At 43.2% G+C, this 27,584-nt stretch overlaps 1 protein-coding gene across 6 annotated transcripts; it reads right to left on the reverse strand.

Moving 5' to 3' along the window:
• Positions 1-1,335: 1,335 nt before the first annotated feature.
• NIPAL3 (NIPA like domain containing 3) lies at positions 1,336-26,879 on the reverse strand. 6 transcript variants are annotated; one of them, XM_032227910.1, is made up of 13 exons: positions 26,743-26,879; positions 26,247-26,577; positions 19,041-19,250; positions 17,097-17,165; positions 16,312-16,483; positions 13,794-13,853; positions 11,240-11,361; positions 6,851-6,947; positions 5,818-5,953; positions 4,923-5,011; positions 3,606-3,669; positions 2,927-3,021; positions 1,336-1,750 (listed from the first exon to the last, which is right to left on the reverse strand). In XM_032227910.1, exons 3-13 carry the CDS (start codon positions 19,131-19,133, stop codon positions 1,572-1,574), a joined length of 1,176 nt encoding a protein of 391 aa, XP_032083801.1. In that variant the 5' UTR covers positions 19,134-19,250; positions 26,247-26,577; positions 26,743-26,879; the 3' UTR covers positions 1,336-1,571. The 6 variants fall into 6 exon arrangements, with proteins under 6 accessions (XP_032083801.1, XP_032083799.1, XP_032083796.1 ...); XM_032227908.1 differs by having other exon boundaries at positions 11,240-11,385; positions 26,285-26,577; positions 26,743-26,878; XM_032227905.1 differs by having other exon boundaries at positions 11,240-11,385; positions 26,743-26,878.
• Between the last annotated feature and the right edge of the window lie 705 nt (positions 26,880-27,584).

A 27,584-nucleotide genomic window follows, 5' to 3' on the forward strand; every position in this document is an offset into this window, starting at 1 on the left:
ATGCCTACGGGCACCAGAGATAGCAAAAAGAGGTTGCAGTATTGCAGACTGAAAGTTGAAGCACCAGGATATTTTCAAGTGCTCCTCCATTTAAATAATCCTTGCACATTTAAACATAAATATCACACACAGGAAAAGAAGGAAGGTGGTTTTGGTCACAACTCAATGACATCTGCAGAAGCTGTCTTTCTTTCTATTTGCAAGGAAGTATTTTTAATCCACACAAAAAGCATTCAATTGCAGTCTCCAACCATTACTATGAAACAAACGCAATTCATCCTGTATTACCCAAACTCGCTAAATAGGAAGACCCGGCCTAACGCAAAGGACATTACAATCAAAAATTCCATTTCCGGGACAATGATTAAAAGCACAAATGTTATGATTTCAAGATGGCGGTCTTTGGGTTAGTAGCAAAACACGTGTCCTCACATTCTCAACACCTGGGATTGCAGAACAACGTTGGACTCTTAACTAAATCATGGTGTGTTGATCTGAAAGGTACGAGTTCTCGCTGGTGAGATGCCTTCAATGGCGTAGTCTTCATGAGGAAAAACGTCAACCTGTTGACGAAACTCTTTGACCAGGGGAACAAAATACTATCCTGTATCCTGCCTCCCAATTCCCAGGTTTGGGAGAACAAGATATACTAAGTAGAACAGAGGACATACTAGTGAACTGTATCAATGCATCTCTGGTTAGCCATGCCAACAAAAGAAGGGGAAATAATTAGTTTTCAGTATGGGGAATTCCTAATACTGTGATGGCGAAACTATGGCATGTGTGCCGGAAGTGGCACGCAGAGCCATCTCTCCGGGAATGTGAGCTCTCGCCGGTTGCTCTTCTGGGTTCCAGCATGCTGGCCAGCTGGTCTTCATGCACATGGGAGCATCGTAAACCAGAAGAGCAGCTGCCTGGTGGGCATGTGCATGCCGGGAAGATAATATTCTGGTTTCTGGCGTGCACATGTACACAGGATAGCTGCTCTTCCAGTTTCTGGTGCTCCCACGTGCATGAAGAGCTCGTGTGTGCATGCGCATCAAAAACTGGAAGACCAGGTGGCATACATGCACCAAAAATTGGAAGATCATCTTCCAAGCACGGGCATGTGCACTGGGTGGCTGCTCTTCCAGTTTCTGGGACATGCATGCGTGCACTCTCATTTCAGCACTCGGTGCCAAAAAGGTTCGCCAACACTGCCCTAATACATATCTGTTGGAGAATGCTATTCTTCCAGTTTTTAAAAGACACACAATCCCTGGTTATCCCAAGAAAACCTCTGCTTCTGTTATAACAGAGCGTCTGTAGTCACTTACGTACAGTCCATTTTTGCTACTCAAATGCCTTCTGTGTTTTCAATGTTGGAGCTGTTCGGATTCCAATGCAATTCAGCTTACGGTGGAATACTTTTGTATCTGCAGGTACGTGATCCTTAATCAGTATTTGTTTTTTAGAATTATTATGTGAGTTCATCCCTACTTCAGCTGTCTTCTGGGCTCAATGAGTGAAATAACAGAAAGGGAGGGGTAATAAATAGATAACCACACCTACAGCAATTCTCCAAAGAGCATTCACTCGCTTTTGTTGTGTGACTTGATCCGACAAGAAGCATGTTCTTCCTGGACAATGGTTAATGTAGCAGGAGTATAGATTTCGGAGATGCTATCATTGCTTTCCAGGGCACCGTAGGAAAAAGAAGTCTTCAGTTCAGGTTGAACTGCAGTTCCGTTGTCGTGCAGATTCTGCATGCCTGAAGGTCGAGGACAAAGGTGGAGGGATTTGAAATGTAGGGGTTTGAAAACAGAAAAATTCAATTACTGTCTTTTTAACTTGTCACTTCTGTTAACCCAACCAAACTCTTAATTTCATCTTCAAAGGAGGGCTGACTGGGGAATTCTGGGAGATGAAGTCCACCCATCTGAAAGCTACCAAGATTGAGAAACACTGTTCTAAATTTTTAATCCCAAAGCCTACATTCTGAGACTTTGCTAGTCTGGGAACCCGAGTTGCATCAAATTGGATGGCAGTAAGATTGGATTACTTAGGACGGTGTTTCTCAGCCTTGGACATTTGAAGACACAGAATTCTGCGAGTTGAAGTCTGCATGTCTTCAAGTGACCGAGGAACACTGTTATTGAAATATCCAAGATATGGACCCCTTTCTCAAGTTGGAATTCTACATTTGGTCCTCAGTGCCACATTTGCAATTCTAGGACTGAACTGGTATTTACATGATATAGTGTGTGAGATGGTCAACAAATATAATAAATCAATCAATAAAATTAAATTATTATTCATTAAACGTGAAACTCAGTCAACTGAACATTTAAAAATGTGTCACAAATACCATTGATATAAATACCATTATATCATCATCATCATCATCATCATCATCATCATCATCATCATCATCATCTCCACATTGAATGGGGACCATGTCTAAATCTTTGAGGTTTTTCAAGGTTCTTGAAGAGTGACTTAATGTTTTAATCCTCTACAAGACCTAAAGGAAATTTCTGCCCCTTCAATTTCTCCCTCAGTACTCCAAAATTAAATCTAAAATGGATGAAAATGGACTCTGAAAAATTACTTATTTAATACACTCATTTCTAGGCTGCCCATCTCAATACATGAGACTCTGGGCAGCTGTTAAATAGGAGAAAAACAGAATAAACCAGGCAAGCGATCAACATTAGAAATAACATAAACAGAAGTCAAGAACATTCATGACATTACACGTTCAATATAACCATGATCAAGATACGGGGTCTTCCATGTTGCTTAAATGCCCCGATTTTGTGCCCGACCTACAGCAAGTGGTACAACCAAATAATAAAGTGGGGTGAAGTGTTGGGATAGACTAATTTTTCCAAAAGCTTGTGAGTTTTTACCAGCTTATCAAAAAGGTACTAGATTTTAAGATTACCTGGCATGGCGTCCATGGAAATGTAAGGCTCAAAAAAGACGCACTTCCTCTTGTTTCTAGTGATCAAAAAGACACCTAAAAAGGCAATGAGGCATCTGAAAGAGATTTTAAAAGAACAAGATAAAAGAAGTTTGAAACATATGCAAGAGAAAACGTGGCTGACAGCTAGAAGTCTTAGCTACACATTTGACCTCACAGAAAGTGAGACATCAGTCTACATCTATGGCATGCATGTCAGAAGTGGCACGCAGAGCCATCTCTCTGGGCACGCCACCTGTCACCCATCGCTCTTCTGGGTTCTGGCGCATTCATGTGCACCAGCCAGCTGATCTTTGTGCATGCGGAAGCGCTGGAAACCAGAAGAGCAGCTCCCTGGCGCGCATGCGTGCGCCGGGAAGCTGAGCTTCTGCTTTCCGGCACACCACTTGGTCTTCGCGTGCGCATGTGCACCAGAAACCAAAGACCAGGTGACCAGCACGCATGCTCTTCCAGTTTTGGCTGCTCCCCTGTGCGCATGCATACACTCCTGTTTTGGCACTTTCCCGTTTCTTCTGAAGTAGAAGATGCTCCAATAGCCATCGTACATTAAAAAGAACAAACCTGCCAAGCAGAGAAAAAGGAAATGCGAGAGACACAGGGTACCCAAAGCCAACGAGTTGGATCTGTATTGTAAACTTACCCCAAGCAAAACAGACAAATATGGAGAACGTCCTCTGCTATAAAGTCCAAATAAAAAGTTGCACCTGAAAAAAAAGGAAGCCTTTTCAAATAGAAAAACAGTTTCTAAAGGGAGCCACAGAATCTTGTTATCGATGCAGGCGATTTCATTTTTAAGCATTAAAATATATATTTCAAGGTAAGCATTAGGTTGGGGATTCTCTCCCAGGGATGGGAAAGAAGGCAAAATCCATTTCAGGTTATTTGCTGATCAGCTCCTTTCATCATTTCCTCCCCCAAGTTTTATTTGTTTTATTTATATTCCATTTCCACCAAACAGTTTGAGATCTGGGTTTTAAACAATCAAAATCCACGTATTTGTTATAATATTCATCACAATACTATTAATAATGTAACTATATATCAATACAATTACAATAGTACATAACATCTTCATCATCAAATTCTCTCCACATTAACATTTCCTCCCACATGAAGAAATATTCTGTTTCTACTTCATCCCTAATAATGAGCATTAATCTGTCCATTTCTGCACATTCTAATATTTTCTTAATTACACTCTCATCTGACAGCATTTCATCATTTTCCCATTGTTGCGCAAATACAATTCTAGCTGCAGTTAATATATGTAAGACCAGATACAGTCTTTTTGTCATGTTTTTCCGCTAGGATGCCCAACAAAAATATCCCAGGTTTCAAGTCAATATGCTGCTTTATCATCTTTTCCAACCAAGTAGGTATTTTCTTTCAATTTTTTTGGGCTTTTGGGCAAGTCCACCACATGTGATAGTATGAGCCTGGTGATTGATTACATTTTCAACATTTAGCAAATCTGTTCTTATACATTTTGGCCAATCTTGCTGGTGCAAAGTGCCATCTATAAAACATTTTTTACAAATTTTCTTTATATGCAGTTGACAAAGTCAGTTTAACATTTCTATCCCACAGTTTCTGCCACTTATCTAGAATAGAATAGAATAACAGAATTGGAAGGGATCATGGAGGTTTTCGAGTCCACTCCCCTGCTCAGGCAGGAAACCCTACACCACTTCAGACAAATGGTTATCCAACATCTTCTTAAAAACTTCCAGTGTTGGAGCATTCACAATCTCTGGAGGCAAGTTGTTCCCCACATTAATTGATCTAACTGTCAGGAAATTTCTCCTTAGTTCTAAGTTGCTTAGCTCCTTGGTTAGTTTCCACCCATTGCTTCTTGTCCTACTCTATCTATTTCTATTGCATATCCAAAGTTTTTGGCCTAGGCAATCACTGTCTCCTTAGCTCCTTTCATCATTTTAATGCACCGATATACACTTACCTGCTGTAATTCCTATCACAGTAGACAGGATATAACCCACACTGGTGATCTGGGATACATCATACAAGTGGGAAGCCTGGGTTAAAAACCTAGGAGAAAAATAAATACAGTGGGAGGGTGGGGGGAAATCAGACAACACTGCCCATAAATAAATAACAAAACATTTCAGGAAAAGCCAAAGATGTTTCAGCACAAAAAAAGGCAAACTTACAAATCATGAACCAAAACCAGGATCACCAGTCTGAGATTCAGCTGTTGATCTGAGTGGCAAAACAAGCAGATTTGCCGGGCAAAATTTCAGCTCATTCCAAAATGTCTAAGTAATGTTTTACAACCAGGGGTCCTTGGTGCTCTCTGAACTTGGATTTTTTTTGTAGATGCTTCATTACTCAAACTATATAACATCATCAGTGCTGCTGGTGTTGCCAAATCACTATGGCTATTACTGAGAATCTTGTGGTTGTTAATTGAATCGGGCGTCCCCCACTGACTTTGCTTGAAAAAAAAGTCTCTTCTTATATATATAAAAAGGAAGGATGCTCTGCACCTTCATCTCTCTGAACACACTTCCAGCAATCCACGCAAGATGTAACGAGTGCGGGAAGCTGGCATTTAGCTGAGTGTTCCCAAATGACAAATCTCCCACCCACCCCCAAGTCTCTTTAGAACAGGAAATTATTCAAATTGTTACTAAAAGGCCCATCTCCGGGTCAGAAACAGCACGAAGAATCCAATTACCTTGTTTCCAGTACTACCTGCCACACAGGCTCTATTTTTGATCTATAATTCATTTTAATTAAATTTGAATTACCTTGACATTTGGTGGCAAGCTGCGGGAAGAAAATACACATTTGGGGAGAAAGGAAGGGAGGGAGGAAGCTGGGGCTCCACTTACTCTGCCTGAAAGGCTGTGGTTGCCACCATGCACACCACCATGATGTAGAAGATGGGGTAACCCAGCTGCATGTTCCCCCGAATGGAAACTGCTATCATGCCCGCCACGGCTTTGACGGTAACAACAGTCATGGAACCTGGGGGAAAAAACCCACCAAGGTTAACAACCCTCGTTTTGCTCAAGAGCAACGACTAAGAACGGCAAGCGAAAACCAGTACAGGTAGTCCTTGAGTTATGGCCACAATGGAGGTCAAAATTTCTGTGCCTAAATGAGATTCCTCTGGGGGAGCTTGGATCAGGATTTCTGGAAAATGCAAATCAGAAAACATCTATAGTATTTTTCAGAGTATAAGATGCACCTTTTTCCCTCAAAAAAGAGGGTGAAAATCTGGGTGCATCTTATACACCGAATACAGCATTTTTGGCCTCCCAAAAACCTGGCCCCTTTGCAAAAATGGCCGTGCATAGCCTTTAGGAGGCTTCCAGAGTGCTCCTGCGGGCTGGGGAGGGCAAAAATGAGTGAACAACGGGCTGTTTTTTGCTCGGTTTTGACCCTGCCCATCCCCAGCCTCCTGGAATACCCTATAAGCCTCCTAAAGGCTATGCATGCCCTTTTTTTTAACAAAAAACAAGCCAGTTTGTGCAAAAAAGCAGGCCGTTTTGGAGAGATCTGTAGAGTGCAAAAACTTTTTTTTTAATATGCCTCTTCAAAATCTTGGTGTGTCTTATATTCAGGTGCGTCTTATACTCTAAAAATACGTAGGACAGGGCTCTCCAACCTTGGCAAGGTTAAGCCTGGTGGACTTCGACTCCCAGAATTCTGGGATTTGAAGTCCGCCAGGCTTAACGTTGCCAAGGTTGGAGAGAGTCCTGATCTAAGAAGGAACCATCTTTGGGAAAGCTGAACAGAGATTAAACCTCACGCCCAGACCGCAAACACGGACTTGCTTCTTTGCTAATCGTAGGCTGAGGTTTTAACAATCCAACTTGTGAAACCGACCTCACGTAAAGAGGAAGAGGAGGAGAAACTTACCCAGGAGGGCTACCAGAAGCAGAATCACCACCACGTAGTTTGCTTTCCTCTCCTTGTAGAAATATAAAAGCAGGCAGAACAGAATGATCTCCACCAGCTGAAGAGAGAGAACAGAGAAATGACACTGGGTTAGAAATAAGGCTGGAATTCCAGGTTTCCCACCCACTCACCTTCTTGCCCTTGCAGGCTGAAGAGAGAGACACCTCCCCCTTTTGGAAATGAAGGAGCGGGGTCCCTCTTGCCTTAGTTCCCCAGAAATCTGGGAGCTGGAGTTTGCATTCCAAGGACACGGAGTCCTCGAATTACAACTGTCAGGCCTTGAAGCCATCTTTTAGTTTGGACTTTCAGGCCTGCCACATTTAGTGCTGTGGGAAACTGGGATTATATGGCGTAGGGGAGAGATATAGTCAAAATAACATTCCTTTCTCAGAGAGTCAAGGATATCTTGTCCTGTACCTGGAGGGGTGTGACTGGGAGGCATCTCCAATTGGGATGGTGCATGTGATGGACAGGTGGGTGCTGGGCAAGGGCTTGGACTTTCTTTTGGGTGGGGAAAACCTGGAAGCTTTCAAATTCGGGTTTTCTCAGATGTGCCAATATGACATCTCTAATAAAATAGAACTTTGAGGAACTTTGAGCCTTGGATTCTTATTGCGTTGCGGGTGTTACTTGGAACTCTGACAACAACCATATTGGAAGATGCCTATTAGGGTCACAAGTTCTAATGGTGGTAAAATGACTTTACATTTTTGTGACAGGCATTAAGTGAACACGGTGGTCCTAAGTGTAAACCATTGTTCACCATGGGGTGGAAGTGCCCGTGTTTAGCAAAACTGCAGACAAAAGGCGCTCATGTGACTACAGGCCACTGCAAATGCCGTAAATACAGGTAGTCCTCAACTTACGACCACAATTGAGCCCCAGATTTATGTTGCTAAGTGAGGTAGTTGTTAAGTGAATTTTGCTCCATTTTACAACCTTTCTTGCCACAGTTGCTAAGTTAATAACACGGTTGTTAAGTGAATCGGGCTTCCATGTTGACTCTGCTTCTTAAAAGGTCACTAAAGATGTTGACATGACCCCCTCCCCGACAATGCAACCGTCATAATATGAGTCAGTGGCCAAGCATCTGAATTTTTATCACATGGCCATAGGGATGCTGCAACGGTGATAAGTGCGAAAAAAAGGTCATAAGTCACTTTTTTTCACTGATGTTGTAACTTTGAATGGTCACTAAATGAACTGTTGTAAGTCTAGGACTACCTGTACATGTTGCCAAGTGCCCAAAATGCAGTCACGTGACTGTGGAGACTGTTCAAAGTTACAACCTACCTGAAAAAGAGGACTTATGATCCAGCTCTGAAGGGGGAATTCCCCCAATGACCATTAGGACTTCAGATCTGGGTCATAAGTCCCCCTTTTCAAATAGGCCATAACTTTGAACAGCTACTATATGTAACAGCTTAAAGATAAAGGTTCCCTTGCACATATGTGCTAGTCATTCCTGACTCTAGGGGGCGGTGCTCATCTGTTTCAAAGCCGAAGAGCTAGCGCTATCTGAAGATGTCTCTGTGGTCCTATGGTCGGCATGACAAAACGCCGAAGGCACACAGAACACTGTTACCTTCCCAACAGTGGTGGGATTCAAATAATTTAACAACCGGTTCTCTGCCCTAATGACCACCTGGGTAGGCGTGGCTCGGCGGTCATGTGACTGGGTGGGCGTGGCCAACTCAATGTCGATGGGCCTTAGATGTTACAATGTACTAAGGGTTAACTGGAGAGGCAGTTTCTGTAAGCAGGGCAATAAAGATGAGGCTAGAAACAACACCAGAGTGTTTCCTTCCTGCCTTCCTTACAGGATTAGCCCTGTAAAGTGGTGGTGGTGGGGAACAAAAGGAGATTTCTTCCAACAACCGGTTCTCCCTACTGCTTAGAAAATTAACAATCGGTTCTCCCAAATAGGTGAGAACTGGCTGAATCCCACCACTGCTTCCCACCAAAGGTGGTTCCTATTTTTCTACTTGCATTTTTACATGCTTTTGAACTGCTAGGTTGGCAGAAGTTGGGACAGGTAATGGGAGCTCACTCTGTTATGTGGTGCTAGGGATTCGAACTGCCAACCTTTCTGATCGACATGCTCAGCGTCTTAGACATTGAACCACCATGTCGCCCTTGTAACACCTTAGGAGAACTGAATCAAAGATTAGGTTTCACAAGTTGCACTAAGCATGGCTGGCTGAGGAATTCTGGGAGTTGACATTCACAAGTCTTAAAGTTGCCAAGATTGGACCCCACTGGCTTAGGTGGAATGCAGGTTTTTTAAATCTATTTGTTAAAAGCTGATCCTGCCTCTTCTGCGGGAACTCAGGGCCACACAGACAACACTCCCTGAGTCAACCTTCACCCACCAAAACAGGACAATGAAATAGTCTGGGCTGAAGGGAAAGGATGGGCCCAGAGCCACCCAGGGAGCTCTCATGGCCGAGAGTTGCTTTGAACCTGCGATTGTTGCCCTGAAACAGAGGAAGTGGGGAGCATGTCTGGGCAGGAATTGCTGTTTTCACCATCTTGCTCACAAACAAACAAACAGAACCCTGTAGCAAACATAATCCTGTAAGCTATTAGGCAGTGCCTCAGCTCCTGAGCAATTATTATTTTAAGTATATGCTTATAACCGTGTGTAATTATTATTTTAATTACATTATCATCTTGTGCAATTGTTATTTTAGCATTATATACTTTGTTTACGGAGGTTTTATTACATTGAGGTTTGGTTAAAACTGTTTACACAAAATGGAGGATCATACACATTTTAAAAATAAATCAGCAAAATCTTCTGGGGCTGCGCCTATTTGCTAAACTTCTTTTTTCCTCATTTTTGGCTGTTTTGCTCAGAAAGTGAATAGCCTCCCCACTAAACCAGCTTCTCTCAATAACACAAGACCTGATCCTCTGTAGTTTGTAAACCCTAGATTATTACAATGAGTTGGCCAACTTGGCTTGTTTAGCGCACAAGAGCCGGGCTGTCAAACTTCCAGTCCATGGGCCAGGTGCATCACGTGCTGGCCATGCCCGGTCTAGTGAAGGGGGGGGGGGGAAGTCCTGATATTCACATGATGCCGCCGTGACGACGTGAGTTTGACACCCCTGCATTAGCGCTACCGGTAAAATAACCCAAGAGCTTATGTTTAAACACAACCATCTAGGCTGGATATGGAGTAAGGATAGCAATAGCCATAGAACTTAGACTTATATACCGCTTCACAGTGCTTTACAGCCCTGTGTAAGCGGTTTACAGAGTCAGCATACTGCCCCCAACGATCTGGGTCCTCATTTTACCAACCGCAGAAGGATGGGAGTCTGAGTCAACCTTGGGCCGGTCAGGGTTATCTAGTAAGGACATCTAGGGATTGAGAGGTGGTATTCAGCCAGTTCTGACAGGTTCTAGAGAACCTGTAGCAAAAATTTTGAGAGTGGGGAGGGAATGGAGATTTTGCAGTATTCTTCCCCTGCCATGCCCACAGAACTGGTAGTAAAAAAATTTGAATCGTACCACTGTTAAATCATGATGTTTCCTAATTGGTTTGACTTAATGCAATGTATTAATACATCATTGTGATTTGCAAATCATGGCTTATGGCAAGGGGGCAGTCAACTCTTTGATGCCTAAGAAACACTCATAAGAAACCTGGAGCATTTTGGGGAAGGTTGTTTGTTTCCTTAAAGAATTGGGGCAGATTCTTGATTATTTTTAATGACAATCATCCTGTTTCAGAATTTATCTTTCTGAAGATAAGAAACCTGGTTTTTTGCCAGCACCAGACTGCATACAGCTCTGAGACTGCCCATCCGTGCTTTATGGATCAACTTGATATATTACAATTTATTGTTTCCAAGCATGATTTGATTGCTTATTTGTACTAAGTGTTGTACCTTATGATTCTTGACAAATATATCTTTTCTTTTTATGTACACTGAGACATATGCACCAAAGACAAATTCCTTGTGTGTCCAATCACACTTGGCTAAAAAGAATTCTATCCTATTCTATCCTATCCCTATCCCTATTCTATGAACTCAGCTTTCATGACCCACTCAACAAACCAGTTAAAAGTAAAGCATTAGATCAGCATTTTTCAAGCTTGACAACTGTAAGATGTGTGGAAGCCTGCTCCCAAATTCCCCAGGCAGCGAGCAAGTCTGAGAATCAAAAGCCCACGCCTCTTCAAGTTGTCAAGATTTGAGAAAGCCCGATCTAGATCAAGGAAGCAACATAAAATAACCACAGAGTAAGCAGAAAAAATCGCTTATTGGCTTAGGCCTCTAAATGAAATGAAGCTAAAGAGGAAGATCACAGATTAGACTTGATTAAATGCATCACTTTACCATGTACAGAAGGAATGGCCAGCTGACCAAGTGCTTTCTGATGTTCTCCCCTGTCATGACTTCGTGATTGTTCGGCCCAAAAGTGATTAGCAGGTACGTCCCAACAATGGCTAAGGCGCAGCCTATGAAGGACAAAACATAACGCCCTTTGGCAGGATGAAGACAGGAAAAGCTGTGTTAGTGCATTAGTTTGGAGGCCTACAGCAGCTCTCTGAGTTATACACATGCATATTTACAAAAATGAGACGGAGAAGGTAGCACCGGGTACCCTTTTAGATGGCTTGGAATCAGGGGTGAAATTCAGCAGGTTCTGATAGGTTCTGGAGAACTGGTAGCAGACATTTTGAGTGGTTTGGAGAACGGGTAGTGGAAATTTTGAGTAGTTCAGATAACTGGCAAATGCCACTTTTGGCTGGCCCCAGAGTTGGGTGGGAATGGGGATTTTGCAGTATCCTTCCCCTGGAGGAGGAGGGAATGGAGATTTTGCAGTATCTTTCCCCCAGGAGTGGGGAGGGAATGGAGATTTTGCAGTATCCTTCCCCCAGGAGTGGGGAGGGAATGGAGATTTTGCAGTATCCTTCCCCTGGAGTGGGAAGGGAATGGGGATTTTGCAGTATTATTCCCCTGGAGGACGAGGGAATGGAGATTTTGCAGTATCCTTCCCCTGGAGGAGGAGGGAATGGAGATTTTGCAGTATCCTTCCCCTGGAGGAGGAGGGAATGGAGATTTTGCAGTATCCTTCCCCTGGAGTGGGAAGGGAATGGGGATTTTGCAGTATTATTCCCCTGGAGGAGGAGGGAATGGGGATTTTGCAGTATCCTTCCCCCAGGAGTGGAGAGGGAATGGAGATTTTGCAGTATCTTTCCCCCAGGAGTGGGGAGGGAATGGAGATTTTGCAGTATCCTTCCCCCAGGAGTGGGGAGGGAATGGAGATTTTGCAGTATCCTTCCCCTGGAGTGTGGTGGAAATGGAGATTTTGCAGTATCCTTCCCCTGGAGGAGGAGGGAATGGAGATTTTGCAGTATCCTTCCCCTGCTATGCCCACCAAGCCATGCCCACAGAACCAGTAGTAAAAAAAATTGAATTAAACCACTGCTTGGAATACAACTCCATGCTGGGAATACACTTGCACGGCAGGTAGAGCTAAGCAGGAGCTGGCTGATTTAAAGTGGGCATCCTATTTTTTCCTGACAAATAAAGAGACTTAGAAATGACAGACACAGGACAGGGAAATATCTTAAAATTAACACCATGTAAGAAGAGGGACAGGTAGCCCTCAACCTATGACCACTTTTTGCCTTACATTTCCATTGCTGAGCAACACAGTTATTGAGTTTTACCCCATTTAACAACCTTTCTTGCCACAGCTGTTAAGTGACTCACTTCAGTGGTTACTGTATTTTTGTAGTATACAATGCATTTCCCTCCTCCCCCAAAAGAGGCTGAAAATTTGGGTGCGTCTTACACCCCGAATGTAGCTTTCTTGAAGCTTTTTTTCAGCCCTAATGAGGCTATAATGAGTGAAGGGATCTTCTGTGCTTTGCCTGCTTTTCTCATTGCTGCCCCCTCCTACGATCAGCTGTGCTTTTGAAGCTGTTTTTTATCCCCAACCAGGAGATAAAAAGTGCCTGCATGCACGCTCAAAACCAGCAAACGTATGTGCTGAAGCTGAACAGGCTAAGGGCGCTAGCCAGATGAATACCTGGTAGGTGGAATTCCCCCCCCCCCTGCAAATTTTCCTCCCCAAAAACTAAGATGCATCTTATACTCTGGTGCATCTTATACGCCGAAAAATACAGTAGTAAAACAGTTGTTAGCTTCCTCGTTGAATTTGCTTATCAGAAGGTCGCAAAACGGGATCGTCCCGGGGCAATGCAACGTGGCTGAATTTTGATCGAGTGACCATGCAACGATCGTTAAGTTCAAAAAACTGTACTATGTCACTGTTTTCAGTGTTGCTGTAACTACAATCAGTCACTAAGCAAATGGTTGTAACTTGAGGGCTACCTGTGTGTTATAATTAAAGCAATTAGCAAAAACAGAAACGAAAAGGAAAAAGGAAGAAGGAATGCAACCCAGGGATCTGGATGTAAATTAACAGGGACAGTCCTATCCACTTTTCTTCTGGACATCCAAGATGAGAAACCAAATAAGCAGGGGTTATATTTACTTACTTTCCCTAACGGTTCGCAAATGTGATCAAGCACACCATGCATGCACTCAGCCTTCGGCGCATACGCTTTGATGACGTGCGTGGCTTGCATACATGCACGTGGCTTGGAAACATGCCAAAATAGGACAACATAGAGCCGGGACGGTTTCCACTACTGGCGAACCGGTCCAAACTGAATACCACCTCTGCAATTAACCCTTCAACCCACCTTTCTGAAATAATGAAAAAGTAGCCAGCTCCCTCCAAGCCGGTCCTAACAAATTAGCAGGTACAAAAAAGCTACAAATAATAATAATTGCAATTTTAAGAGAGAGGGGGGGGAGGGGGGGAGATGGATGTGCTGAAGACGGGCAGTTCTGAAAAATGCATCCAGCCACTTACTCATGAAGTCTTTAGGTTTCCATTTTTCCCGGATGAATATGACTCCAATGATTGCACTTGCTGAATGAGAAAATACAAGCAATGAGCTTTGCCAATGCTAGAGACAGTTTAAGCTGGGGTAAGCAGGTATTTTCACTTGTGGAAATGTTTGATTGAATATAAGGATTCCACTCCCCTTTTATTTTTGAATAAATCAGCATAATTGGAGAACATCTGGCTTAAATATCAAAGCTATCTGGATCTGGGAGGATGTAAGACTATGGATCTTGCTAGGATCTTGAAGATTTGCTACATGCCCCCTAACCTTGGTTACATAGGAGGCAATTTTATATGGATTGTCAACTATTTCAGTTTTTGAGATATTTCTGATATTAGAAATTTCAATAAAGGAGAATATTTGTAGCTCAGGGCTGAAATGAGGGGTCTTTGATGCTCTCTGAGCTTGCTTGTTTTCTTGCAGATGTTTCATTATCCTAACTAGGTAACATGATGAGGGTTAGTAAGGTCTGCTGTTTAATTTCACAACATATTATAGACAGATTTAACCATAGTTTCAATTGAGAAAATGTGACAATCATAGACCAGGCCAAGTCCAAAAATCCCAGGGAATTTCTAGAAGCTTGGCACTCTGACAAATCAGCCATCAACAGACACATAGACCTTAACAACATCTATAGACTATGCAAAAGAGACAATCAACCAGCCTTAGCTGTTCCCTTCGTCTGGCAACTCTGCGCATGCGCACACTGGGAACAGGCTCCAGCTGTTCATCTGCCTCATTGATGTCTGACTCTGAAGGCAGAAGGCAGCTGATAACTGGCATACGGCTCTGGCCCCCTCTCTGCCTCCGACACAGAGCCCACATCAGAGATTTCCCCAGACTCCACAACTGGCCATGTTCTTCCCCAACCTCCTCACTGCCCAAATCTGCTACCAGCTCTGCTGGCGGGCCACAACACAGGGCTTTTATCTGAATATCATAAGTATGAGGACTGGTGATAAGTTCCTTCTTTCAATGCCATTATGACAATTAACTAGCCCTAGCTGTTCCCTTCGTCTGGCAACTCTGCACATGCGCACACTGGGAACAGGCTCCAGCTGTTCTTCTGCCTCACTGATGTCTGACTCTGAAGGCAGCTGATAACTGTCATATGGCTCTGTCCCCCTCTCTGCCTCTGATAGAGCCCTCGTCAGAGCCTTCCCCAGACTCCAGGACTGGCCCATGTGCCTCCCCAACCTCCTCACTGTCCGAATCTGCTGCCAGCTCTGCTGGCGGGCCACAACACTCATAAGTCTGAGGACTGGTGTAGTCTATAATCTAGAGCCAGAATTGTAACTTGAGGTAAATATCTCAGACAAGCCCTCCCTAGTTCTCCTGAAGATAAAGGAAAGGAAGGGAAAGGCACATTCAGCCTTCCAAGACACGTGTGACTATAACTTTGTAATTAAATTTGGCTGAACTGCTAGTTATTGTACACCTTGTCCTCTTCCCTCAAGTTTTAATTGTTTCAATTGGTTTTTTTTAATGGTTTTAATTTTAATTGCTCATTTGTAATCACAGGTAGTCCTCCTCTTACCACCGTTCATTTAGTGACCATTCAAAGTCACAATGGCACTAAAAAAAGGGATTTACGACCTTTTTTTCACACTTGAGACTGCTGCAGCAGCCCAATAGTCACGTGATCAAAATTCAGATGCTTGGCAACTGACTCATATTTTTGACGGTTGCAGTAGCTTAGGCTTACGCGATCCCCTTTTGCCACCTTCTGACAAGCAAAGTCTATGGGGAATCCAGATTCACTTAACAACCGTGTGACTAACTTAACGACTGACACAGCAAGAAAGGTTGTAAAATGGGGCAAAATTCACTTAACAAATGTTTCATTTAGCCACAAAAAATTTGGGCTTAACTGTGGTCGTAAGTCAAGGACTACCTGTATTTATTATTTGTTTTAATTGTCAGTCACTTAAGAGTCATAAATGCTAAATGGGTGGCTAGATACCATATTTTTCAGAATATAAGATGCACCAAGATTTTGAAGAGGCAAATTTAAAAAAAAGTTTTTGCACTCTGCAGACCTCCCAAAAACAGCCCATTTTTTGTGAAAACGGGCCTGTTTTTTGTCCAAAAAAAAGGCATGCATAGCCTTTAGGCTGCTTATAGAGTGGTCACTGGGGCTGGGAGGGGGAAAACGAGCAAAAATCAGCCCGTTTATCGCTCATTTGTGCCGTTCCCCAGCCCCCAGGAGCACTCTGGAAGCCTCCTAAAGGCTATGCACAGCCATTTTTGCAAAAGGGGTGAGGTTTCGGGAGGTAAGAAATTCTGTATTCAGTATATAAGATGCACCCAGATTTTCACCCTCTTTTTTGAGGGAAAAAGGTGCGTCTTCCACTCTGAAAAATACGGTAAATTGAATTAACCGAATAAGCAAATAAAATGAAAGTCCTATCAGCACTGATGTCCTTGGTTTCCTAGCCTGCTCTGCCATGAAGTGCTGACATGTATTGAGGGACTTACCTATGACAGAGACGGCCCCCAGAGGCACAATCAGAGACACGGGTGCAAAAGCATAGGCGGAGAAGACCCCCAATTCTCCCAGGCAGAGAAGGAACAAACCGCACCACCATGTCTTGGTCCTAAAATAAGCCTTTGTCTCTTTGCAACTCACCAACCGGATATGACTGTATTTCTAAAAGGAAGAGGAAGGAGAATGAAAATATTTGTTCAGTTCAGTTCAGTTCACTTTATTTGTATGCCGCCCTTTTCCCTGGGGGGACTCAGGGTGGCTCACAGTTCAAAAGGGGTGGGGGAAGGACAAACAATTTACAACAGTCATACAATTCGAGTAGGGGTTAGAATCTTTAACCCCAGGCCAGCCGGGATAGCCAGATTTTAAGTGCGACGCGGAAGGTCTGGAGGGTGGTGAGGGTCCGGATCTCCATGGGGAGTTCGTTCCAGAGGGTCGGAGCAGCCACCGAGAAGGCTCTCCTCCGAGTAGTTGCCAGTCTACACTGGCTGGCTGATGGAATTCGGAGGAGGCCTAATCTATGCGATCTTATCGGTCTAGTGGAGGTGATTGGCAGTAGGCGGTCTCTCAAGTACCCAGATCCAATACCATGAAGGGCTTTGTAGGTGACAAGTAGCACCTTGAAGCGCACCCAGAGATCAACAGGCAGCCAGTGCAGCTCGCGGAGGATAGGTGTTACGTGGGTGAATCGAGGTGCACCCACGATCGCTCGCGCGGCTGCATTGTTGGGGTTTCTCTGGCTCTGGAATCCTTTTTTCCCCTTCTCTCAGCTCACCTGGAGGTTGAGAGCAATGCTGATCGTCAGGTGCCCAAAAATAGCCAGCAAGGCACCAATCAGATTTTCCTGCAAAGGAAAAAGGAAAAAGCACAGGTATTAATCTTTGCGGCTTATTTTGTGAATGCAAGACGGACCTAGAGGTAGTCCTTGACTTACAACCTTTCATTTAGCAATGGATCGCACATTATAATGGCATTGAAAGAAGGGACTTATCACCAGCCCTCAGACTTATGATATTCAGATAAAAGCCCTGTGTTGTGTTTCGCCAGCAGTCAGCGGAGCTGGCAGCAGATTTGGACAGTGAGGAGGTTAGGGAGGAACATGGGCCAGTCCTGGACTCTGGGGAAGGCTCTGATGAGGGCTCTGTGTCAGAGGCAGAGAGGAGGCCAGAGCCGTATGCCAGTTATCAGCTGCCTTCAGTCAGACATCAGTGAGGCAGATGAACAGCTGGAGCCTGTTCCCAGTGTGCGCATGCACAGAGTTGCTGGACAAGTGGAAGAGCTAAAGAACAGGGGTTGGCTTTGGAGTGAAGCCACAGGTGGACGATGAGTGGCCCCTCCCAGGGGGAATAAAAGAGGAGCAATAGGGGAGTGGAGTTTGCAGGAGACAATTAGTTCACTTAATTGGTTCGTGACTCTCAAAGGCTCCTTGCCAGGTTTTGCAGATATCATCCTGTCAGCTCTCCAAGCCACACAAGATCTGTGACTGTCAATCCTCCCTCGAAAGACTTTGCTGGATGTGAGCGAGCAGAATTCACAGTAAATTAATAAAAGGGTTTTTTGTCAGGGCAAGGAGTTTGCTTTATGCTCTTGGGAAGCCTCGGTCAGAACACTTTGCAAGGAGCATATATTTGTCCAGGCAAATATAAAATCCATGTCTGCTATCTCCAAACTGATGCTCTCAAAAGATACATTGAATGGGCCTGAACCGAATTCATCCCCAAGTTGAACACTACAAAGGTCCCTGTATGAAGAGGAATCTGGTCCATTGCAATTCCAAACTCATTCGTGCAAGAATTTTAAGGCCGAAAGCACCCCTGGACAGGTCATCCTTGACTTACAACCATTCAGGAATGATTTATGACTGGTCTGATTGTTGCAATGCCACCACAGTCAAATGATCAAAAGTTTGGATACTTGACAGCCAGCATGTATTTCTGACAGTTGCTGGGTCTCAGGATTGTGTGATCACCATTTGCAACCTTTCCAGCTTTTCTTCCAACAAGCAAAATCAATGGGAGAAGTGGATGTGCTTAACAACCGTGTGATTCACTTAACAACCGTACTAGTGATTCTCTTAACACCTGGGGCATAAAAAGTCGTAAAATCAGGCACGTCTCACTTGCTTTCTGACCTTCCAAAACGTTATGGGAGGTTATTTGGCAATGTTATAACATTATCAGAAAGGCAGCTCAGAAAAGCAATTCTACAGGAAAATCAGAATTATATTTTATTGAGCTTGGCTATAATAACCACATCTGTTTGAACGGTACCTCCCCTTCTTACGCTGCAGTAAATAGGGGAGTGACTGCTTGAGCCACTTCTGAATGCAGAGAGTTGTGTACTCAAATTTACAACCTCTTTTGCCCTGGTTGTCAAAAAGAATCACTGCAGTTCTTAAGTGAGACATGCAAGACTGTGTTTATGTATTTATATGGTCACCTGTTTCATAATCATAGTCCTTTCTCCAGCCACTGGTCCCCAAGTCCATGTTTCTGAGCTACCCTTTATATTTTTGGAGCACTTTATTCATACAGTTTTAGTTTTTTTTAAAAAAAAAATATAATAAACCCGCCCAGAGTTAACCTATGGTAAGATGGGTAGCCCATAAATTTAATAAATATTAAAAATATATATTATTAAAACATTTTCCTCATTTTGTGCTACCTCGGAGCACTCTGGCGAATCTCGGAAATTAAAACTTTAGGATGAAAGACATTACCTTGTAAGAGAAGGCATCCTCGTGGGCTGTCAGAGGGACTGGCTGGGTCACCAGCTGTTCTAGTTGCAAGCTGGGGCTGTTTGCTTTCTCCATTTTAGGTTATCTGTACATTTCCAGTGTTTAAGCTCAGCACCACTTTAAATCCAGGAGGTGGCCAGACGGTCTCCCCAGTTCCTTCCCCATCTGCCTCCTCTGGAGTATAGCCGTAATCTGAATGAGCATAGAAAGCAGATTGATTGTTTACTGCTCTCCTGAGTAAAGTTAAACAGAAGAGGAGAAACCAGAGGACGTATACTGGAGGGAGGGATAGAGGAAGGGAGGGGGATAGAGAGGGAGAGAATAGAATAGAATAGAAAAAATAGATTGTAGAATAGAACAGAATAATAATAGAATAGAACCGGGATGGCAAACCTATGGCATGCCTGCCACAGGTGGCACACGGAGCCATTTGTCAGGGCACGCGAGGCATTGCCCTGTCAGCTGGCCAGTGCACATGCACGTGCTGGCCAGCTGAGTTCAGCCTTTTTTAAAGCTATTTTTCGTCTTCCCCAGGCTCCAGAGGCTTTATAGAAGCCTGGGGAGGGCGAAAAGAGCCTTCCCACCCTGGAGGCCCTCTGGAGGCTTCAGGAGCTTCCCTGAAGCCTCCGGAGTGCAAAAAAACGGCCCTAATGGCAAACAAGAAGTTCAGGAACGGACTTCCGGTTTGCTCGTAGGGTCTGTTTAAGCCCTCCAGAGGCTTCAGGGACCTTCAGGAGGCTTCCCTGAAACCTCTGGAGGACTAAAAACCACCCTACAGGGTTCTTTTTAATCCTCCTGGGGGGTCGCGAATTGCATTATGGGTGTGGCACGCCAACGCATGACCCCCCTGCGTTCCCCCCCTTATGGCACGCGAGCCAAAAAAGGTTCGCCATAGTTGGAGTAGAATAATAGAATAGAATAGAAAAGAATAGAACAGAATTCTTTATTGGCCAAGTGTGATTTGATACACAAGGAATTTGTCTTTGCATATGCTCTCAGTGTTCATAAGGAGAATAAAAATACATTCATCAAAAATAATAAGAAAGGTTAAGGCATTCTGGATAAAAATATGGTGGGTTATGCAAAATATCTTTAAAAGAAGGATAAAGTTTACTCCTCAGTTATTTTTACTAGGTATATGTACGGATTTTACAGTGGTAGAGACTAACTTGATTCTGCACTTAATAACGGCAGCAAGACTGTTGGTGGCGCAATACTGGAAGAAGGAAGACTTGCCTACAATCCAAGAATGGACATTGAAAGTCACAAACTTAGCCGAGATGGCTAAAATATCGCCATATCTTAAAGATCACTCAAATGAGAGATATAAATGAGACTGGAAAAAATGGATTGACTATATACAAAATAAATACGGGACCAAGAAATTCCAGTTAGCCTATGCTTAAGATCAGAAATGATTTAAATTGTTTAAAATTAGTTCAGCAAGAAGAAGCTAAGCTCAATGTAGAATGTCATTAATTTCTTTATTTCTTTTTCTTTTTTTCAATAGATTTTAGACTGTGTTTGTTAAAAATCCATACCGTGTACGGGTTCTGGGAAGCCGGGGAGGGGGGGAAGGAGGGGGGTAGGGGGAGTGGAGGGAGGGAGGGGCACAAAGACAAAAAAAATTGTACTTCAATGTTTTAATGATTGACGAATGATGAATTATTTGTGTTTTAAAAGAAATAAAACCTTTGAAAAAAATATGAAAACAAAAATAATAAGGCAAAACACTTATTGATAGTCAAGGTTATTAATAAGCTATCAAATTATACTAGGAAACAAAACAATATAAATTTTAAAGATACAAGCAACATGGTTATAGTCATAAGTGGGAATAGATAGGCACTAGGAAGAAAGAGAAGAATAATAGTAATATAGTCTTAGTAGATAATTTGACAGTGGTGAAGGGATTATTTGTTTAGCAGAGTGATGGCATTCGGGGAAAAACTGTCCTTGTGTCTAGCTGTTTTGGTGTGCAGTGTCCTATGGCATCGTTTTGAGGACTGAAGTCGAAACAATTTATGGCCGGTCACTTTTTTCAGTGCTGTTGTAACTTTGAATAATCACTAAACAAACAGTTGTAACTTGAGGATTGACTATCTGTATCTTGTTGTCGCCTTTATAGCGTGAGAAACTAGGGAAGGTCTCTTCTGCGCCACTTGCTCTGTTCATTATGTAGCCCTGTCCCATGCTGCCTCATATCTGACCATTCCCTAGGCATCATCTCTTTGCTGTCTCCCCCCCCCCCCCCGGGCCCTATCTCACTCACACATATGTTTAAATGAAAATATACTTTTAGCAGCCATGGATGCCAGAGGGAAGTTGTGTCTTCTCTTTATCTTTCACCACAGCTCTTTCTCAATTTTAGCAATGCAACAGGTGTGGACTGCAAGATAAACAGGTGTTTGGTCCTTCCCTGGAGCTTCTGTTGCTACCTTGTAATCCCACTAGATCAAAGCAGCACTGTGTACACTCCTATTAAACATCCTCTTTCAAAGGCTACGCTTGTCTCTAATTGTCTCTGTAAGGCTGTCCTGAGTTACTCTGTGGTAAGATAGGTGGAGATCCTGAAGAGGAGAAGGAAGGACTCCTTGGAGAAGAGCCTGATGCTAGGAAAGATGGAGGGCAAAGGAAGAAGGGAAGGACAGAGAATGAGGTGGCTGGATGGAGTCACTGAAGCAGTAGGCGTGAGATTAAATGGATTCCGGAGGATGGTAGAGGACAGGAAGGCCTGGAGGAACATTGTCCATGAGGTTGTGATGGGTCAGACACGACTTCACAACCAACAACAAGATAGGTGGCCAATAAATTTAATAAAATAACAATAAAATAAAAAATAAAACAAAGAATAAAACAAAATAAAAAAATAAAAAAATTAAAAATTAAAAAAATTAAAAAATAAAAATAAAATAAAAAATAAAATAAAATACAAATATTGCTGAACTGCAACTTTCATTATAGGTGGTCCTCAATTTATGACTATAATTTGGATCAGAAAAGTCACTGTTAAGCAGTATGGTCATTAAATGAGACATCACCTCGACTGCACCTGATTTTAAAAACTTTTTTGTCCTGGTCATTAAGCAAATCATCCTGCCCCTAAGCAAGTCCTCACACGATCACCATTTGTAACATTCCCTTCTCCATCGACCGACTTTATCAAAAACTGGCCGGGAAGATCACAAATTACCATCACCGGATCGTAAGACATGGCAACTCTCATAAATGTGAGTTGGTTGTCAAGTGTCAACTATGTGACTCTGTGGGTTGTTGTAACTTTGAGGACTGGTTGTAAATCACATTTTCTAGCAGTCTTGTAACTTTGAACCATCATTTAACCCAGGGTCCCCCGATCTTTTGGGCACCAGGGACTGTTTCTCTAGAAATAGGTTTTTCCACAGATGGGAGGGGGCATGGATTCACGTGATACCTCCTCCTGTGCAGTGGTGAAATTCAATTTTTTTACTACCAGTTCTGTGGGCGTGGCTTGGTGGGCGTGGCAGGGGAAGGATACTGCAAAATCCCCATTCCCATTACACTCCTGAGGGAAGCATATTGCAAAATCTCCATTCCCTCCCCACTCCTGGGGAAGGATACTGCAAAATCTCCATTCCCTCCGCACTCCAGAGGGAAGGATATTGCAAAATCTCCATTCCCTCCTCCTCCAGGGGAAGGATACTGCAAAATCTCCATTCCCTCCCAACTTCTGGGGAAGGATACTGCAAAATCTCCATTCCCTCCGGACTCCAGGGGGAAGGATATTGCAAAATCTCCATTCCCTCCTCCTCCAGGGGAAGGATACTGCAAAATCTCCATTCCCTCCGCACTCCTGGGGAAGGATACTGCAAAATCTCCCTTCCCTCCCAACTCCTGGGGAAGGATACTGCAAAATCTCCATTCCCTCCACACTCCCGGGGAAGGATACTGCAAAATCTCCATTCCCTCCCCACTCCTGGGGGAAGGATACTGCAAAATCTCCATTCCCTCCCCACTCTGGGGCCAGCCAGAGGTGATATTTGCCAGTTCTCTGAACTACTCAAAATTTCCACTACCAGTTGTCCAGAACCTGTCAGAACATGCTGAATGGGGGCTTCACTTGTTTGTGCGGCCCAGTTTCTGGCATGCTGCGGCTCAGTGCCAGTCCACAGACCAGGAGTTGGGGACCCCCTGGTTTAACCAATGGTCATAAGTCAAGGAATATCTGTATTGCTCACCACAGGCATGCTTCGAGAGAAGAAGGCCAGGACAAATTAAGTGCGGAGAAAGAGAGATCTTCTCTCAAAGAACCAGGGGAGAAAAAATGTGGAAAACATGTTATTTATTTTTTTCCTTCTCTTGAAGCCACTGTTGGAAAAATAATGTCCATCTGGGTTCAGTTCCAAGTGGGGAGAAAGTCACTGGAAACATGGTGGCTGCTTGAAAAGATGGTTTTAATGGTGGACAGGACCACATGGGGTTTTTTGGTCCTGGGGGGAAAAGGGCACATGGGTGAGAGAGAGATATAGATAGAGAGTTATACTCTCTGTTGGGCTTTGAATTTGAGCTTGTATTCTGATAGGTTGTCAGACTCCCATGGGGCCATGCAGGGGCATCTCTGTAGGCTGTCCTGAGTCCCAGGCTTGGTTGACTCTTGCTGGGTGATGATGCAATGAAAGGGCTTTGAGATTCCTAGTATGGCTCTGCCTGAAGGAGGTAGATCTTTGTTATGTAGAATAGACTGGCCCAGGCCTTAAGATGGGGGAGGGGGAGTTTCTACCTTCCGTTCATGGGAAATATTGTGCCCTTTTAAAATTTCCTAAAATATTTCATTTTTCTAGGAGAGGGATGGGTGCTATCTTCCTACACCACCCAATTCAGTTTCCACCTCAATTTCCCTTTGAAAGGGCAAGAATTTAAGCCAGCCAACTAACCCAGGATCATAAAAGAAGCATTAGGATTTTAGTATAACCAGCACAGATCAAATCCTAAGGACTTGAAATCCTATGGGTAAACCGGGGTCTCTAGAGTGGCTGAATCTTATCCATCTGTACAGTGATTGGAGTCAGAAACTTCCAGTTTCTGTTCTTGGCATCTACCTTGTCTAGAACGCACTGGTTAAACCAGAAGAGGAGATGGTTGAGAAGATTGCATCGCTATCTCGAAACTTCCACAGAGTGGTCATGCTAAAAACAGAGATTTGTTTGTTTTGCTCCAGAGGACAGTCCCAGGGTCAGGAGACAAAAACAGTAGGGAAACAGGTTTTGGAGACAAACATCTTAAGAGTAAACATAATTTGGTAAGAACAGGTGTGTTTTTCTTCTCTGGAGGTGCTTAGGCAGCAGCATACAGATAATCCTTGACTTATGATCACAATTGAGACTCTAATTTCTGTTGCTAAGTGAGTCATTTGTTAAGTGAAATTTGCCCCATGTTGTGGCCGTTTTTGCCACACTTGTTAAATGAATCACTGTGGTTCTTAAGTTAGTAACATTTCATGGTCCAAATTTTACCAATTTTTGAATGATTTCCAGCAAAAATAACCGGTAAGAATACATTGATTTGCTTAACATCAGAGTTAGATTCAGATAGTGGTTATTGTTATTGTTCACTTAACGACACTTATTTAATGACCACAGCAAAAAAGTCATAAAATCCCATCCAGTCATGTAGGTGCCTTGACTTACGTCCGTTATGACTTACGGTGGAAATTCCAGACTCTATTACAATCATAAATTAGGATACCTGTATGTTTACTTATTTCTAAAATTTATTAACAAATAAAAGACCAAGAGAAAAAGACAAAGTTCCAAAAAGAAAGAAAAATAGAAATAGGATGATTTCTGACTTTCTTTGAGATATAGTTATATACCTCAAACTCTTACTCTGATTATTTGTCTACATTATTTCTATAACCCCATATAATTAATACAATAACAGAGTTAGAAGGGACCTTTGGAGGTCTTCTAGTCCAACCCGTTGCTCAAGCTGGAGACCCTATACCATTTCAGACAAATGGCTATAATACTAACCATCACACTCCAAAATAACATTTCATTTCTTTCCCTTTCTCTCAAAAGTCCTGTAAGCGGTTTCCAAGTAAAAATAAAATCAGTCACAAATCTTTTCTTTAATCAAAGTTGTCAAAGTTATCAGTTTTGCCACCTCTGCCAATTCTATATTACTACAGTACCTAACTTTCAACTCTGCAGTTCCCATTCCTGGGGGGGGGGGGTTGTCTGTGAATAAACAAACATCTTAACATTTTTCAGGTTTAAATTCTAACACATCACACATGAACAGATAAAACCCACACAATCTCTTTAGGTTCCTCAATCATTTTTAGACCGTAAAGTGTGTGTGTGGGGGGGAGAGACCAAAATGTTTGAAAACTGCAGTTTTAGAATTTACAAAATCACAATGCATCGAATTTAAGAAACTCCACCCAACCTCCCTTCTTCTCAGCTTTTCCATTCTAAGAATCAGGGTTAAAACAAATCACTAAACCAAATAACAAAGATGATTAGGAGACTGGAGACTAAAACATAGGAAGAACAAAGAACGTTTGCAGGAGCTGGGCATGGCTAGTCTAGGGAAGAAAAGGACCAGGGGAGACATGATAGCAGTCTTCCAATATTTGAGGGGCTGCCACAGAGAGGAGGGGCTCAAGCTATCCTCCAAAGCACCTGAAGGACAAACAAGGAATAATGGATAGAAACTGATTGAGGAGAGATTCAGCCTGGAAATAAGGAGGAACTTTCTGACAGTGAGAACAATCAACCAATGGAACAGAAGTTGCCTTCAAAAGTTGTGGGAGCTTCATCCCTCCCAAGAAGAGACTGGACTGCCATCTGTCAGAAATGATGTAGGGTCTGCTGCGGGAGTGATGGCAGTGGACTAGATGACCTATAAGGTCCCTTCCAACTCTGTTAATCTGTTAACCAATTTAGCTGTATACATGATGTACAATAACAATAAAAGGTATACTATCTGATTTCCCTTCTTGGGCACCCACAATTTTTATTTTTCCTCCTCTACCCCTCTTTTCTCTTTCCAACTTTTGGTTGGTCCTTTTGTAGTTTATATATAAAAACGCAACCCTCCCTTTTGTCGTCCCTGCAATCCCTTTAATTCGAGGTCCTTTTGAAGTTCCCGTGCAGGTATAAACAACAACAAACCTTTCTTCATTTACAAACGCGCTTGCCTCACCTGAATCCCACGTCCGGGGTGCTCCTTTCGCAACCCACCTGGCACGCCAAGGCTGTGGCGTCCTTTTAGGAAAACTTCAAAGCCAAAGCCGAAGGGAATCAGGGACCGGCCGGTCAAGTTTCCTACGAGGATTTCCCTCTGCGTTATCCCGAGGACTTTTCCTACCGCATCAGCCGAGGGGCGGGGGATCTGTGTTTACAGCACGGCGGTTGAATCCCTAGTACAGGTCTCCTGCGTGAGCAGGGGGTTGGACTAGATGACCTCCAAGGTCCCTTCCAACTCTGTTACTTTCTACCTCTGCCGGTTCGCAGGTCAACGGCTGGGTCCAATCCTAAATAAATGCAGCAACCTAAATAAATGCAGCAACCTAAATAGATGCACTTCCTGGCTGTGGGGCTGCTAGATCAGCACATAATCCACCCCTCCACCCACTCTGCCCAACTGAAGAACATCAAGTCTTCACTCCGGTCGTCTAAAAAAAACCCCTAGCACTCACCTGCTTCCGCTTTCCAGCTGCTGCTGCTGCTTTTGCAACCCAAGGGGAGAAAAGAGGCAGCGGTTTCTGGCTCTGCCCAAGCAAAACAAGCCTCCCGATTGGATCCGGAAGCCGCCACTCCCCGCCCCGGATATCTTCGCCTCTGCAAAAGGGCAGGTTGGTCTGGGGGTGTGCCGGATGGGAGGTATGGCTTGGTCAACAGATGCAAAGAGCAAAGATTGCCTTTTCCCTCCCAAGTTTTTAATTTTTTAAAATAAACATGTCAAATCAATGCGTGAACAGCGTGGCTCCTGGCTGCCGTGCATCCCAATACAAACAGAACTAATCAGATTAAACAGATGCAAAGACCAAAGATTGCCTTTTCCCTCCAAGTTTTTAATTTTTTATCAAAATGTCAATGTGTGCATCTCAATACAAGCAAAACTCATCACATTAAACCTTATTATTACATTCAATCAGCTTGTGGAGTTCCCATAACAATACACTATACTAGGTTACAGTCTATCATTATTCAATTATTCCACCTATTTCTCATTATTTTCTTTCATTTTATCAAATAAAAATGCAGTGCATTTAATCTTTCCTTTTTTCTATCTCTTACTCTAGCTTTTAATCATATCACCCTACATTAAAAAAAAACTTTTTCTTTCTTTCCTATCTAACTTCTAATCTGATTATGTCATCTGCCTACAAAAAGAGGGGGGGGGGAGAAAAAGGAGAAAAGAGAGGGAGAGATAGGGAGAGACAATTCAGAACCACAACACGGAGCAGGAATCATCCTTCCCATCATCTCTTGCCTGCTTTATACTTTAGTTGCTATGCTTTAAAGAAAAGAGGATTAA

The sequence above is a fragment of the Thamnophis elegans genome, chromosome 12, assembly GCF_009769535.1.
Source record: "Thamnophis elegans isolate rThaEle1 chromosome 12, rThaEle1.pri, whole genome shotgun sequence".
Taxonomy (NCBI): Eukaryota; Metazoa; Chordata; class Lepidosauria; order Squamata; family Colubridae; genus Thamnophis; species Thamnophis elegans.